Source organism: Zingiber officinale, chromosome 4A (genome assembly GCF_018446385.1).
Source record: "Zingiber officinale cultivar Zhangliang chromosome 4A, Zo_v1.1, whole genome shotgun sequence".
Taxonomy (NCBI): domain Eukaryota; kingdom Viridiplantae; phylum Streptophyta; class Magnoliopsida; order Zingiberales; family Zingiberaceae; genus Zingiber; species Zingiber officinale.
The window spans coordinates 156,337,994-156,354,205 of record NC_055992.1 but is presented as its reverse complement, the minus strand read 5'-3'; the positions used below and the strand labels follow the sequence as shown (position 1 = coordinate 156,354,205).

The following is a 16,212-nucleotide window of genomic DNA, read 5'->3' as shown; positions in this document are numbered from 1 at the left end:
GGCTAGCGCATGAGGTGTTACCACCATGAGGTCTGGGATTCGAATCTCGTTAAAGGCGATGTAAATACCTCCCTTATGTGTTAGTCACTATTCCAAAAGCTAGTAGTCGCCCGTGATTTACCTCCTCCGTGTTGACCCTGAGACGGATTGGCGGAGGTGTTGAGATGAGCGTATTCGTCTTTTACCACACAGTATGATGGGAAAAGAGAACATTTTCCACATACAAACCCAAGTAGTGACTGGAAACCACAATCTTATGAAATGTATGTACAAGGAATCTACTTAGTTATCCCTAACACAAGGAAACAACTTTTGGCTCAATAAAAGTAATCAATTTTTATAGACAAACCAATCCTTATCAATTTGTTTATCCCTCACTCCAAGATCTTTTTAAATAAACGAAGTCCTAAGTTGATATGACATGTATATTTTTCTCACTATATATCATTTTACGATTTAGTTGTGTTGCTGGTTTCTCCTGTGTAATCTACATCCTTTTCCGATGCCAAGTCCACCTTGGGAGGACCTGAGTTCCTCCTCATTGCAGCAAGAGATGCTGGAGAAAATTTTTGTCCTATAGGGAATGACAATCTCTTCTTCACAGAATTTGTAGCAAATTTGTCTTGAGAGTCAATGCTGCCATTTGAAAGACTTTGAATGTGGGATTTCGCCTTTGCAGACTTTGTGGGTGCCATGTAACTTGGCATGGTTGATGAACCAGAGAAGCTCTTATCATCCCTCGTTGATGCAGCTGCCTGAGTTCTCTGTGACTGCATGCTGACCATTCTCCTTGAGTCATCTTCCAATGTGCTCCATACAGGCTTTGGGCTTTCTGATTTAGCCTTCCCCAATGACCAAGGGGGCTTGACGGGTGGTGTTGAAGGAGACTGGCAGCTTGCATGGTGTGTCGGTTTCCGGGATGCTGCTGGGGAGGGCTTATCTGAATTCCCATCCCTATTAGCATAAGCTCTTGAGATTTCTCCACTTCCATCATTCTGAGCACTTCTCTTTGCAGTGGTAACTTCATTCAGGAGTTCTCTATAGTTTGTGCTCCTTGTCTCCAATGGCCTTGCTGCCATCCAGCGCTCCAACCAGCTCCAACCCCATTGTAGATTATCAGGATCCATAAAAATGGGGCTCACTGATTTTGAGGAATTCTTCCACTGTACAGAGAGTTTTATGAGTGAAAAGTGAAAATTGTACAATCGTATTTTTATGCATATTTGTGATGCCACTATCACATGATGCGTGGTTTCAAAATTCCTAGATTTCATAATGTCATAGATTTTCAATATGGCGTATTACCTGATGAGAAAATGCATAAGCCAGTGCTCTTTCTCTTCTTATTGCAGCTTCTTGCTTGCTCAATAAACTTGCTTCAAGTTGCTTCTTTGTTTGCAAACTGTCGTCCCATTCTTCTCCCATCTATTATAGAATGAACATCTAAAATATGAGACCCAATGCCAAATGTCCTTGAAATCAGTATCTTTTCAGTAGGAAAATGGAGGACTTAATTTGTATCATTCTATTTTTAGTGCAGCTGTCATTATGTTGTGAATGCAGAGCCCATTCTCAATCTTGTTTAAATACTTGGAATACTCTTCTTTAGTTTATCAAACAAATCTCCATGATTTAATTGAAAAAGTAAAAATTGGAAGAAAAAAAATAAGTAAAGGTCAAAGATTAGAGAAGAAAGCAGTATTTCACATCTGATAACATTTTTCTGCAGGGGTTTTATGTTAAAAAGAGTAACAAACATGTGATATTAGTTCCAAATTTCACCTTCAAAATTTCAATTTCTCTTTCATGTTTGAGTAGCATTTGCTGCTGAAGAGCTTGGTTTTCTTCTAGCATCCTTGTTCTCCTTGTCCGAATCTGTGATTGGATCCTTGCTAGTGTCTGCATGTATCGCAATGTGGTTGTTGCTTGGCATTTAACAGAGTTACCATCAATAAGTGACTTCAGCCTAACCAAACCTCTGAGTGCTTGTAAAGCTCTTCTTGCCTTGTTATGAAATTGACAAAGAAACATTTTAGTCACTGTATTAACTTAAGAATTCAGTAAAGAATACATACTAAATTATGAAAGAATAACCATCAAAGACAATGCCTTTTTTTTTTGTAAAGGGAACGCGATTGACCAAGAACTCCTCAGTCCTTACAGTAGAAGGATTTTGAAATGGATCAACATAAAAGAACTTAAGTTCATCGAATTGTAGCTATTTACTATGCATATAATCAAGTTGGGATTATGTACTACTATAAAACTAGAACAAAAAGAAAAAAAATAGTACTGATAAAAAAGGCAACTAGAATTTAAGGAAACACAAAGAAACTGTTGAACACTCTATTTGATGATAAAACAGAGTGAGGCAAAAACTATTGCTTGGCAAAAAAATGAATGATAGGATTGAGACATTTAGTTTGACAAAATTTAAATGTTTAACTTCCAGAAACTGGACATTTAAGTTTGCTTGCGGACCATAAATATCAACCTTGGCAGAAAAATAACATACAATTTTTGGAATTGAATTACTAATGGTGCAATAAAGACTGATGGTAAATTTTGGTTTAGTAGAAATCTTATTTCCATTCTCCATGAATTCTGATGGAATAGATATTCTTATATTTGAGTCACTCGAATACTTATTTCGTCAAAATACCAATTCTTTATTTACCGGGAATAAAGTAGGGATAGTAATCCCTGATATTATTCCTAGAAGTCTTATACCAAACTTGTCAGAATTGCCATAGTACCAACTCATCGCTGAATGCCTGAATTCACAAATCATTTCCTCCCCAAACCCTCATTCCTTTGGCCAAACTCATGGCCACAAAATCCTCCTCTTTAAACACTAGCATATATTCCTCTCCAAACCCTAGCATCCACATCACGAACTCACTCTTCTTTGCCATCAGTGGAATCCTCCTAAAACCAACACTTCAATCGTTGACTTATGGTCAAAATCTGGTAATTGAACACAAAAATCAAGGCCTATAAATACAACTCTAGGCAGTGGAAAAATGGATCTTCCACCACAAAGTGGCAACAAAGAGAGAGACCAATAACTTCTTAAACCTAGCTTCAGGTGTCTACCTCAGCTGCATTAACCTCAACCAAACCTGCTCAATCGACCCGGAGAGTTAACCAGATTCTAATCTATCCATCTAAGTTGAATACTCTCCCATACCTATTTGCCTTAACCTTAGATTTTATCCCTCAACCACTTTCCGCCAACTCAGCCTTACACCCAACCTTCTCCAATGATGCATCTGGTGTTAATCACAATCTTAATAATCTTACTATTTTATTAAGAATCACCCCCTTTACTAACTAACTTTAGTGAAGTCCAAAATAAAAGTACATTAATGTCCTTTTTGCTATTCATACCAAAAATAATTCTAAAGTTTATTAATAATTTTCACAAATGTATCAATCAATGATCTAAAGTTCAAAACTCAGCTGTGGCGTATTATTGAGAATTTTTCTCATTAATTAATTAGAAATCTAGAGTTCTCTTTAGTCCACTGCGAGCAGAGAAGTTTTTATAAATACCTTGGGTCAGCTTTTTGGCTAAGATAAAGTATGATATTAAATTAATTTTATATAAGGAGGAGTTTGTTACAATTACAGTAGCTTGCTGATATAAATAATTAAATTAAATTTTTTATAAAAGAAAGTATGTTACCTGCACGCACTTTTATGTATTATATTACACATGCAAGCAAGGGCGGGGCAATTGCCCCACCTCATTAAAATAAAATAAAAGTAAAGGCAATCCTCAAAAATTAAAATTATTTTTTATAGACCAATTCTTCTTCCCCCAAATCTCTCCCTACATTGGCCCACTTGATATAAGGGGCCTAGCTCACGCAACGTGTGTGCACAGTCACTAGTGTATATTATTAATCAAGATAGAAATTATAAGTGTGTTCTTAGTATTAATGGTAATTACATTTAGGTCCAGTCCCCAGGTATAACATACATAAATATGATATTATTGACAGGAAAATTAAGTTGAGAAATCTCAACATAAAACTTATGCATTTTATTCAATTCTTAAGAAATTATAAACGAAATAGATAAAATTACTGAAGCGTACCAGAATCCATAGTATGCAATCGATTTTGGCCAAGATCTTCAATTTGCAGATCTTCCTTAGTATCCAGAGAGTTTTGTCAATGAGAAAACAAAACAAAAACATCATCTGCAAACTGGGACCATAACTCTTATTTATAGAAACATAAGTTTGCCTATTTTTAATTTGGCCCCTCAACAAATTAGAATTTGCACATGGTATCCATATTAATTTATTCATAACAATTAAACCCTTAAGTCATATTCCTTAATCATAAATTTGATCACATTAAATAATGATTTATTTAATTGATGACATTAGACATTTATAATTACAATTATGGTCCCAAAATTCTAACAACAATTATATGTTCACTATTTTTTTCATCTTTCACTTTCACTATTTACTGAACTCAGGTTAACCATTGTTATCATTCATTTAATTGTCAGATGTACTGCCAACGAGCAAGTTTATTATAGCAGTCAGACAAGAATGAGATCGACTATAAAATGATATGAAATGTATGTTGAACATAATTTTGAAGTCAACAATACAAGAAATAAGAAAATTTTCCAAATAGCTTTAAGCAAAAACAGTCTTTCAGCACAAAGAATTTATAAAGATCCTACACATTAGGATGCAAATGCGTATGAATGCAGGACCAGAAACCCGTTTGAATAATTTATCTTACAAAAAGGTGAATTTTTTTTACCAGGTGACCCCGAAAAGCAGTCTGGATCTTGACTGCAGCAATCTCTTCTCTTGTCTTACCCGGGGACTTTGTTGAAGCCGTGGCGTGGGTGGCATTGCTTGCGGTAGTAACTGCAGGTTCTGGAGGATCAAGAGCAGTAAGCGGCGCAGAGTTAGCATAGTTGCTTTCCTCAGTTCCACCCTCCACCATTTTATCCTCATCTGGATGAGGCAGCAACGAGGGAACTACCTCTCGACCAGCAACCTCTACAATCCCAGCGCCAGACACATCCCGGAGTTGGGATGTTCCGAGTCCCAATTTCTTTTTCAATTTCTATGGAAGAGAGATCAAAGGCCACATACATTTTTATCATCAGGAACAGCTACATAGCAGAGATGATAAAACCAGATTGGGGGAAAACTCATACTTCTCTCTTCTCCTTCGATTTGTGGCCGAATACCTTCTTCACGACGCCGAACCACTTGGCCCTCTTCCCCATGCCTTCTTCTTCCGAGGATCCAAATGAAAAAGGAAAGACAGATCCCAAGTCAGTAGACGGAACATATGAGATTTGCATAACATATCTCGAGCCAGTAGATCGCTCCCATCTCACCTTGCCGAACGGGGAATCCTCAACCACCTAGCTGCAATCTCCCGATCTGCCTATCGTCTCGACTTGAGAGGCAAAGAATTAGCGGAGCAGTCGCGCCGGCAGCCGGAGGCCTGGCAAGCGGAGAGGGACGATTTGAGGGACGGATCTGGGTAGTTAGACTGCGTCTCGACTCTGCACACTGAAGAATACGAAAAGAGCGGGACGAATGGGCCAGCATAAGATACGCGAGCTCCAGTTACCCGCACTTTAATTGGACGGGTGAAGGATGAAAAATATAAAGAGATTTAACTTAAGAGGATGATATTTCATTTATTGTTTTTCATTACGTTTGGGGATGTTTGGGCGTCTCATTTATTGCCTCACGTGGCACGTGAACCTTGGTCATAAAGGAAAGATCACTTGCAGCATGATAGTCCGCCGGTGCTCAGTTGGTGCGGTAGATTTATCATTTTTTTACTGTGAAAAATATTTGAGATTAACGTAATCATATTTTGTTACAACTCAGAGCAAGATAATATTTTAGATCTTCTCATTTATTGTTTCACATGCCATGTGGCATGTGATGAATGAAACCGAGGAGGTATGCAGCTCTTACATCGATTAATTCTAGAGGTAAGAGCATCTTCAATACAAATTTTATTTGAGGTTTGTAAAATTAAAAAATCTCATCAAAAAGAATTTTTATGATTGTGTATATAAAGTTTGGGGTTTTTAATTTAAGAACATATTTAAGTTTTTAAATCTATTTTTTTCTCTTAAACATAGAGCTAATAATTAATATCAATGATTGTCATAATATTTTATAATGTTTCATTTTATAAATAATTAATAATAAGTCCACTTATAGAGAGAATTAATGTGCATGAGCCATGTAATTACATGTGGAGAGAATTACAAAAAAACTCACAGCTTTAACCATTAGGAATATTTCAATGAGTTATTATAATATTGATGTGGCATATTGAAATCTTCAAAAAAGCTCATTCAAAGTTTTAACTATTGGAGATGCCCTAAGAGCATCCACGACGGATAGACCCTGCTGAGAGTACCTTCGTTGTCACGTCTGCGCCACATCAAAAGTTAAAAACCTCATACTTCCACTATCAAAAAACCTCTCAACAATACCATCATGAGTCTCACACTTTTCATTATATATAATTCTCATTTCTCCTTCATATTTTATATTATATACACCATTAATTTTTTTATAAAATTTAAATTTATAAATTACTAACATGAAACAACATTAATAATTAAAAAAAATACATAAATATTACAGTGCATCAAATAAAAAGACATAAATTATAATAATAGTCCTACAAATTAAATAAACGTAAACTCATCTACATCAAGTCATGTCTCTATTTAATTTTTTCCACTATTTTTTCATGTAAATAAAGTTGTCCTGGTGTCATCTCACTGGTATCCTTCATAAGAATTTCATAATCCTTATGAAAGATCTCAGCTTCCCACAAAGTCATTTTTTGGATTTGATATTCTTTAATGTCTTGCCATTCTTTATCGATGCTATGTTCCATTGTGTCGCCCTCTCTGACTTTAGATTTGCCCTTTCTCTTCGTTGCCTTTTGCCATATAGGACGAATGCGGACTTCAGAGTCATCTAAATCAACACTTGTATCTGGATTTGATGTTGAAGTGTTTCCCCTGATTTGGATGTCCTTGCCTTCTTGTTAGAGTAATGAGCAACTGATTGTGGATTATATTTCTCATATTCTTTAAAAACCCTCCACACATGCATATACTTAAAATCCTTGTCTTTGTTGTTGCCTTTCCACATATTCAATGCATTCTCCAACACATTCTCATCACTCCAACCGCTTTGCCGATGAGTATAAAAATTATTATAAGTTGCAGAAAATTCATTTACCATTGGTGCAAACCTATAATAATGTGATTTCAACCGCTGATAACTTCTCATCATAGATCCAGTGGGACGATGTTTGTTGTAGTAATCAGCTATACGTTTCCAAAAAACTTGATCCTTTTGGTCATTACCAATGATTGTATCAGTGCTTATAGTTGCCCATGACTTTGCAAGGACCACATCCTCATCGAGAGACCAAAATCTTCGTTTCGATTCATTTTCCTCCAGCTCAACTCTACGCTCCTCTTGTGATGAGTGTGGTGGCAACTGAGTTGTAGGAACAGATGATGATGTTAAAGATTCTTTGTCGCTGATAGATGGATCAATAGTTGCCCTTCTTAATTCATTCAAATGTATGACAGGTGGTTGAGTAGGAGAAAATACGTAAAGATAAGACATCCCAAGTTGGCTACCCATTGCTGACCAATCTTGGGATGGATATATACCAAATGGAGCTGGAGCGGCGTTACTTGGATTCCACGTTTGCAAAAAATTTTGAGAACTTTGGGAATATGGAAAATTTGAAGAATATTGTGGAACATATGAAATCTTTTGAACATTTGGAGGATATTGTGGGTGAGAGAAAATATGAGGATATTGGATATTTGGAGGAGTGCGAGTATTTTGAGAAGATGAATTTCCTTCCGTATTTGAAGAATTTAAAAGATTTGTAAAGGAAGTATTGAGATTTTCATCCATCTCGAATACAAATAGGGAATGAAAGGAAGAAATGAGTTGAGAGCAAAGTTTACAATGGAATGAATAAAATTGATCCCATATTTATAGATTTTTTTATAATAAAAAAATTAAATTAAAACATTGAACAACGGCTAAAAATTAGCCGTTGTTCAATGGCATACAACGTCTGCGCCACAGCCGTTGTTATCTTTTTATTATTTTTATAATTATTAAAAAAAATTAAAAAGCACGACGAAGCGGCTCCATAACTATGGACCGCTTCGTCGTGTAAAGTAAAAAACCTCCCTCCCACTATGGGAGGGAGGTTTCTCCCTCGGGACACGTCACAGTGGGAGCTCCTCCTTCGGAGCTCCCACTGTGTATGCTCTAATGGATCTATTCTCACAAAAATTTTTCTATTTTTCACCATGACACTATCCCATGTTTGTCTAGTTGATATGAATGTGCATTGAGTTTAAATTGGCACTTAGCACATGACATTTTATGTGCAAAGTCCTGTAAGTGTGGCTTTGAATTGATTTCCCCAACATGACCATTTTTGGGGTTCTACCTACCTAGTTGTCTCGTTTCTACCCATCTAGCGAAGTTAATTGGATATCCGATGTCAACTAAAAAAACAAAGACATAGCAAGAATCAAGCGTTTGGTATATATCCAATCCATTCAAAAGAACTAGTTTATACTTGTGCAAACATATATTAGAGCAAGCTATGTAACAAATAATTACTAGGATCATTGTGCGTCTAGAGAAGATGAATAACTAGAATCTGTAAATTTAACTTCTTTTTATTTTTCTCTTTCAAATGTAAGGCTTTAATAAAAATTTATTAGAAATTCAAATGTCAACAATAATACAGCCAAAAGGATATAAAAAAAACACATTAGTAATACTAATGTAGGTATTTTACATAGTTTGAATTCTCAAGGCTCTTATTCCATGACTTATAACATTAAGTGAATCACTCCTTGAAACCACTAATTATCCAAACGATTCACAAGCAAACATTTCTCTATGTTTATATACCATGTGAAGTCATTGTATTACCATCTTTTCCTATTTAAATCCGTTTAAGGTCTATGAAATAATTCTGATTAAAATTGTTACATGGAGCCACATAAAATATAAAAAAGAAGAAAGTGTTTTTACAAGGTTTAGAAGGTAACAAAGTGTATCTGGATGAACGACATCCAACAAACTCGAATACATAAAAGTAAAGGAAAACGAACACAAAGCTGCATGAAGAACAATTATTGTAGATTGAAAAAGATATAGAGAGACAACAGTGACATGAAAACAAGTGACATTTGTAGAGAAACAAAAAAAATTAATTAGTTGGGTGAAATTAACGCAACAGTAGAATGATCTTTTCATGATAAATAAATAAAAAAAAAGTTGAGAATATACAGAGAAAGTGCACTTACATATCCCTATTTCTAAAATAAGGAAACTACAAGGAAGCTTAGAGTCATGAAAAGAAAGAATTCTTGTAAACAAATCAATCCATCAATTTGTTTATCACCCACTGAGAGGTCTTAAAAGAAATGGAAGTAGCAGATAATTAAATTGACAAATCACATCGATTCTCCATTTATATTTCATCATCATAGATATCATGTTAAGCTTCAATGGAGTTGCCTGCTTTACCTTTGGAGTTTTATAATGATCAAGACTGGATCTCTACATCCTTCATTGATGCCATGCCCACCTTGGGAGGACCTGAGTTTCTTCTCATGACAGCAGGAGATGTTGGAGCAAAATTTTCACCTGTGGGGAATGACAATCTCTTCTTGGCAGACGACATATCAGCAGACTCAATGTTGTCGTTTGAAAGGCATTGGAAGCGAGACTTTGCTCTTGCAGACTCTGTCGGTGCCATGTAGCTTGGCACGGATGTTGAACCAAAGAGGCTCTCATCATCCCTCACTGCTGCAGCTGCCAAACTGTGCCTTCGTGACTTCTCAGACTGCATGCTGATCATGCTCCTCGAGTCATCTTCCATTGAGATCCAAACCGGTTTTGGGCTAGCAGATTTACTCTTCCCCAGTGACCAAGGGGGCCTAACTGGTGGCGTTGCCAGGGACTGGTGGCTTGCAGGTTGATTTGATTTCTGAACTGTTGCTGGGGACGATTTATCTGAATTTGTATTCCTATTAGCATAAGCTCTCAAGATCTCTCCACCTCCATCACTCCGAATGCTGCTCTTTACAGATGCATGGTCGTCCGGTAGTTCTCTTTCAGATTTGCGATTAGTCTCACATGACCTTGCTTCCATCCAGCGCTCCAACCAGCTCCAACCCCATTGTAGATTGTTGGGATCCATAAACATCGGGTTCACAGATTTTGAGGAGCTCTTCCACTGTTGCAGAAAAAGTATAAGGGTAGAAATGTTATTGACTGGCCTTTCCCAACAGTCAAATTTTTTAAGCAGTTAAAATTATGATTAATCAAACTCTTAACTATACAAAGTTACATAGATAAAAGGAAAATGCAACTAATTGTGATATGCATGCTAGTTTTTAGAACAAACAATAACCAGATAAGTGGCAGTAGATTTCATTAATAATTTACAAGATCATGGAGGTTTGACGTACTGAATTACCTGATGAGAAAATGCATACGCAAGTGCTCTTTCTCTTCTTAATGCCGCTTCTTGCTTGCTCAATACGCTTGCTTCAATTTGCTCCTTTGTTTGCAAACTGTGGTCCCATTCTTCTCCCATCTGCTATCAGGTGGAATTTTAGCAGGCTAAAATCTAAATATGTTTTTCTTTCTGTGGTGTTCTACATTAACACTCACTGCAGGTTCTAAACATTTTCTTGGGAAAAAAGGTTCCAGAAACATTAGAATTCAAAACAATATGAACATTTATAGAGAGAAAAAATTGCAAGTCCTGTCCTAAATTTATCATATTTCATTTTCATAATCAAGTGCCCTATAAACATTGAAAACCATGTCCAACAAGTATCTTTAAACGAGTAGCAAGAACCCAGAAAAATTGAGAATACTTTAAACATGACTCCTGCCACTAAGTATCCCTGAAGCGCCAAATAGACTCTAGTAAATGACTCGGTCTTTTTTGCTTTCTGTTTCATGTTTTGATTTAGCAAATTCAATTGTGTGTGCTCCCGATGCATAACTGGTGTTTAATCTTGTTCAACTACTACACATACTCATCCTTACTTTGATGATTAGATCTTCAGATCTTATTGGAAAAGATCAGGGAAACCAGAAAAACCTGTAAAGAACAGCAATGTTTTGCATCTACGCATGGTTTGGCAAGATATATATACTATAAAAGAGAACAATGTGAGAAGACATCAGGTGAAAAGGTTTACCTTCAAACTTTCAAACTCTCTTTCATGTTTAAGCAGCATTTGCCTCTGAAGTGCCTGGTTTTCATCAAGAATCCTAATTCTCCTTGCCCGAATCTGTGATTGGACCCTAGCTAGTGTTTGCATGCACTTTAATGTGGTTGTTGCTTGGCGCTTAACAGAGTTACCATCAATCAGTGACTTAAGCCTAACCAATCCTTTCAAGGCTCGTAAAGCTCTCCTTGCCTTGTTGAGAATTAAAAAAAAAAAAATGTAATCACATTAACTTAAAGATATTTGAAAGAATGGGTGAATCAATAAATTTGGTAAATGATACTTGACAAAACTATTAATGTGAAAATGTAAGTTTGGAGAAACTAATTACGTGTGATACAGATGTTTAGAGAACTCACAAGAGTTATGAAATGTTATGAGAAGTTATATGTGAAAAAATGGAAAGTGAACTTGATTCAGTCATCTAAACCCAAAAAATGGTAACCAAGATGATATCTGAACCAGTACTGGCAAAAAAAGCTAAAACAAAGATGAAAATAATACAACAAAAATACAAGTATGATGTTCTGGAACCATAAGTTGAAAAACATTTGAATTCTAGATTTATGATACTCAAAGATAGTCCAAAAATATCTAGTTGTGGAAACTATAAGAATCAATGTTCTCATCTGACGCACGACATTAATTTATATGTTAGTAATCATTATAATTTGTTGTCTAAAATTTTAATTCAATTTACTTAGTGAATTGAACTTGTGGAGCGAGTGTCTCATGATGAATTTATTGGTATAGAAGGCCCACTTCTTCCTAAGTCACCTTAGCTTGTGGAGTCTTAGAACTTGGGTTGAGAATCACATCTTCTTTTCCTCATCATCTAAAAGCTGGATGCCATAGAAAACAGCTGGGTCCATATTTACATGTAACACCTCAGAAGAACAACTACAAAAGAGAACACACTTATATGATCCTATAGATCAACATCAGCAAGGACCTCCTCAAAGAGATCCTCAAGGAGATAGGACTCAATAATGATCATTTGCAGCTCAAGTAGTCTTCTTATTCTTCCCTAGTCAAGCAGGGTACATGTCTTGAGGTGTAGACGAGTAAACCAAACAAATCAGAACACATGACCAAGGATAGGTCACATAAAAGAGCTGCCTCTTCTACCCCTTACCACTTCTATCATTTATTTGATGTAGGGACGAAGTTAGGCTTCCATCCAAGGTAGGAAAATATGTTATAGCTATCCTTAGTAGTGAAACACACTTAGTAAGCCTCCTAGAACATGTAATCAGTAGGCTCAATCCCTGCTCGGTATGCCCACTGGGAACTCCATTAGATGCCTCCATAAGTTCAGGGAAATATGACAAAGTTTAATTGCCAAGAGTTCAAGAATTGGATCGTAATGGGTGAAGAGGAAGATGGAGGCAAGCTAAGGCATGGCAAAGGTTATGGTCGAGCACAAAGGAAGAATGACCTCCCATTTTTGTCTATATGTCTTGATTACTTCCACATAAAGATGGTTTACTTGGATTGGGGTTGGTCGAGATGAATGAGGCGATGAGGCATTGGAGAAAGCAGATTCAAGATAATAAGAACTAAACTAAAAAAGGTTCTATGAAAGGTGCAACTCGGGCTAAATGGAGAGAGAATACAACATACTAAACACAACTCGAGAAACCACAAGTAGGTCAAGCACTATGGCTTGATACTTATAACTCACCCCCATCCACTTGCCTCCTCAATCACCGTGATTTATTTCCTTCGTGTTGGTCCTAGGACGGGCTGGCGAGGGCATTAGGAGTGAGAGCTTCACCTTTTTGCCACTATGGCTTAATACTTGGATATGGGAAACCTAGTCGAACAACAAAACATGAGCAAAGATACCAAGGGACTTGGGGGAAACTAATGAGCAAAGAGGTTTACTTACTAAAATCGAAGGAAGAACCAAAATAGAAGCTACAAAGTAGATAATTAAGCAAAATACAAAATCACAACGAATAAAAAACCTTCAACTATAGTAAAACCCATCATATAGCTGAAGATATCATGGAGAAAAAGTAAGGGAAGGTCGAGCGCACCTCAGAAAAGCGTGATACCAAGAGGTGAACCAACACCTGCTTAAGAGGATTGAAGAAGTTTATTCGCAAAAAAACTCCACAATGGCATGCTGGGCCTTGATGCACTAGAGTAACGAACACTAGTAGAATCCCAATGTGCAACTGATTTTGTGTCCATCATGCCATTTAGATTGGTGTAACAAAGAATGAGAGAAAACCCAAACAACCTCGAAACCTAGCTTAGGAATCTACCTTGGTTGCATTAACCTAAACCTGAATTGCTCAATCGTCCCCTAGCAGTTAGCCAGGGCTTCTAACCTATCAATTTTAACTGAAAATTATCCTGCACCCATTCGCCTTAACCTTACATCTTATTCCTTAACCACTTTCCTCTGGCTCAATACTACACCTAACCTGTTCCAGTATTCAATCGGGAAGGTCTAAACTCATTTGTTAATCACAGCTTTAATATTGTATATCATTAATCAACATAAAAATTATGAGTGTGTTCCTAGTGTTAATGATATTTACATCCAGGTCCCTATGTCTATAACATACATAAATATGATATTATATGCTCACCATCTTTTTTTTTCATCTTTCATGTACACCATTATCATAACGATCTACTGAACTCACATGGTTAACCATGGTTAACAAAGGTCACTGATCATATAACAGATTCATGAAAATAGTAATTACATGCATATTTTTCATCATTATAACTTAATTATCATTCATTTAACTGCCAGATGCACTACCAACCAGCAAAGTTTATTTGTAGCAGTTAGATAACGATGAGATTGACTATTAAATGATATGAGATGTACATCGAACAAAATTTTGAAGTGATAAGAACTAGAAATAAGACAATTTTCCAAATAGTTTTAAGAAAAAAAACAGGTTTTCAGCACAAAGAATTTACAAAGATCCTACACATTAGGATGAAAATGCGTATGAATGCAGGTTCAGAAGCCCATTGAATAGCTTATCTTACAAAAACATGAAATTGCTTACCAGGTGACCCCGGAAAGCAGTCTGGATCTTGACTGCAGCAATCTCTTCTCTCGTCTTGCCAGGGAACTTTGTTGAAGCTGTGACGTGGGTGACATCCCTTGCGGAGGTAACTGCAGGTTCTGGAGGATCAAGAGCAGTGAGTGGCACAGAGTTAGCATAGTTGCTTTCCTCAATCTCAACCTCCACCACCTTATCCTCATCTGAATGAGGCAGCAACGAAGGAACTACCTCTCGACCAGCAACCTCTACAATCCCAGCACCAGATACATCCCGGAGTTGGGATGTTCCGGGTCCCAATTTCTTTTTCAATTTCTGTGAAAAGAAAGCAATAAAACCACATACATTTTTACGATCATGTGCAGTTCCATAGCAGAGATGATAAAACCTGATTGGGGGGAAAACTCATACTTCTCTCTTCTCCTTCGATTTGTGGCCGAAGACCTTCTTCACGACACCGAACCACTTGGCCCTCTTCCCCATGTCTTCTTCTTCTTCTTCTGCGCGATCAGCCAACAAACCTTCCAAAATCAATTGAGGATCAAAACGAAAAAAGGAAAGCCAGATCTCGAACTTATGAGATCTGCATTTGCATAACATGCATACTTTGAATGAAGTTCCCACCCGTGAAATTGTGTGCTTTTTGACAAAAAAGGAAAAGGAAGATGAATTAAAGAAAAAGAAGGAAGTAGCGGATTGGCAGTAGTCTCGTCTCACATTGCGGAATGGGGAATCCTCAACCTCCTCGCCGCCGTCTCTGGATCTGCCCGTCGCCTCGACTTGAGAGACGAAGCATCAGTGGAGCAAACGCAGCGATGATTCCTCTCTCTGCCGGTGGCAGCTGGAGCAGCAGCCTGGTAAGGAAAGAGGAAGGATCGGGGTGGTTGGACTGGGTCTCTCCACTCTGGGACTTTACTCAAAAAGAGCTAGACGACTGGGCCCCACTCCGGGAAATAGAAATATACGCATGGTGAAGTTACCCGCGTTTTGATTGAGTTGATTGGGATGAGGCAGGTATTGGTGGGTAATTGTATGTAAAACAGCTTACCTGCTTCTTTCCATTTACTACCTAAAGATAGTTCAATTAAAATAATTGTTATCCAAAGTATTTTTTTTTAAAAAAAGTAAAATATCTATAACCCGGTTTTCTATTCAGTATTATTTTATTCCCTGTATATTGAAAAAAAATAATATTTAACCTCCTTATTCGTATCACAAGTAATTTTTTTTAAAAGATAATTATATCATTATTTTTATTATTTTCAATAATAATAAAGGAAAAAAATATTAAATTGATTATTATATTCTTAATAAAAAATCCTCGTAAAATTCATACGTATACCCAACATAAATATTAGAAAAATAACAACTCTGAAAAAGATAATCAGCTAAAAACTTATTTCACTACCCTCACTAAACAAAAAAAAAAGTTATAATTCTAAATTAATAAATTAAAATCAAATGAAGATAAAATAAAATTTATCATTAAAAATCTACTTCTCATCATCAAATGTGACATACAATGAACTATAAGAGATTTAGAATTTACAATGAAATAAAGTTCATCAATTTAGAATTTTAATTCTTTTCTAGTTTGATGAGGGTGATGGAATAAGTTTTTGGTTGGTTATTCCTTTTAGAGTTGCTACTTTTATATTGTTTATGCAGGTCCATATATAAATTTTGTGAGAATTTTTATTGAATGATATAATGGTCAATTCAATATATTTCCCCCCCTTTTGAAGGTTATTATCAAAAAAATGATATAAAAGAAAAAAAGTATAATTGTCTTTTATTCATCATCCAGCACATTTGATGATAAAAAGAAGATTTTTAATGATGAACA

The 16,212-nt window shown here is 36.3% G+C and overlaps 3 protein-coding genes across 5 annotated transcripts; all 3 read right to left on the bottom strand.

The window, feature by feature from the left end:
• Nucleotides 1-310: 310 nt before the first annotated feature.
• On the bottom strand, nt 311-5,563 carry LOC121971817 (protein IQ-DOMAIN 2-like). 3 transcript variants are annotated; one of them, XM_042523268.1, is made up of 6 exons: nt 5,383-5,563; nt 5,197-5,276; nt 4,791-5,102; nt 1,783-2,004; nt 1,306-1,425; nt 311-1,163 (listed from the first exon to the last, which is right to left on the bottom strand). In XM_042523268.1, the coding sequence occupies exons 2-6, from the start codon at nt 5,266-5,268 to the stop codon at nt 450-452; spliced, it is 1,440 nt and encodes a 479-aa protein (XP_042379202.1). In that variant the 5' UTR covers nt 5,269-5,276; nt 5,383-5,563; the 3' UTR covers nt 311-449. The 3 variants fall into 3 exon arrangements, with proteins under 3 accessions (XP_042379202.1, XP_042379203.1, XP_042379205.1); XM_042523269.1 differs by having other exon boundaries at nt 5,197-5,273; XM_042523271.1 differs by lacking the exons at nt 4,791-5,102; nt 5,197-5,276; nt 5,383-5,563 and adding an exon at nt 4,103-4,424.
• Nucleotides 5,564-7,003: 1,440 nt separating this feature from the next.
• Nucleotides 7,004-7,684, bottom strand: LOC121972960 (glutathione S-transferase T3-like). Its single transcript, XM_042524569.1, has one exon. The coding sequence runs from the start codon at nt 7,682-7,684 to the stop codon at nt 7,004-7,006; it is 681 nt and encodes a 226-aa protein (XP_042380503.1).
• A 1,641-nt stretch (nt 7,685-9,325) lies between these two features.
• LOC121971818 (protein IQ-DOMAIN 2-like) lies at nt 9,326-15,278 on the bottom strand. The gene is made up of 6 exons (XM_042523272.1): nt 15,084-15,278; nt 14,778-14,866; nt 14,370-14,681; nt 11,302-11,523; nt 10,566-10,685; nt 9,326-10,322 (listed from the first exon to the last, which is right to left on the bottom strand). Exons 2-6 carry the CDS (start codon nt 14,847-14,849, stop codon nt 9,630-9,632), a joined length of 1,419 nt encoding a protein of 472 aa, XP_042379206.1. The 5' UTR covers nt 14,850-14,866; nt 15,084-15,278; the 3' UTR covers nt 9,326-9,629.
• Nucleotides 15,279-16,212: the final 934 nt, after the last annotated feature.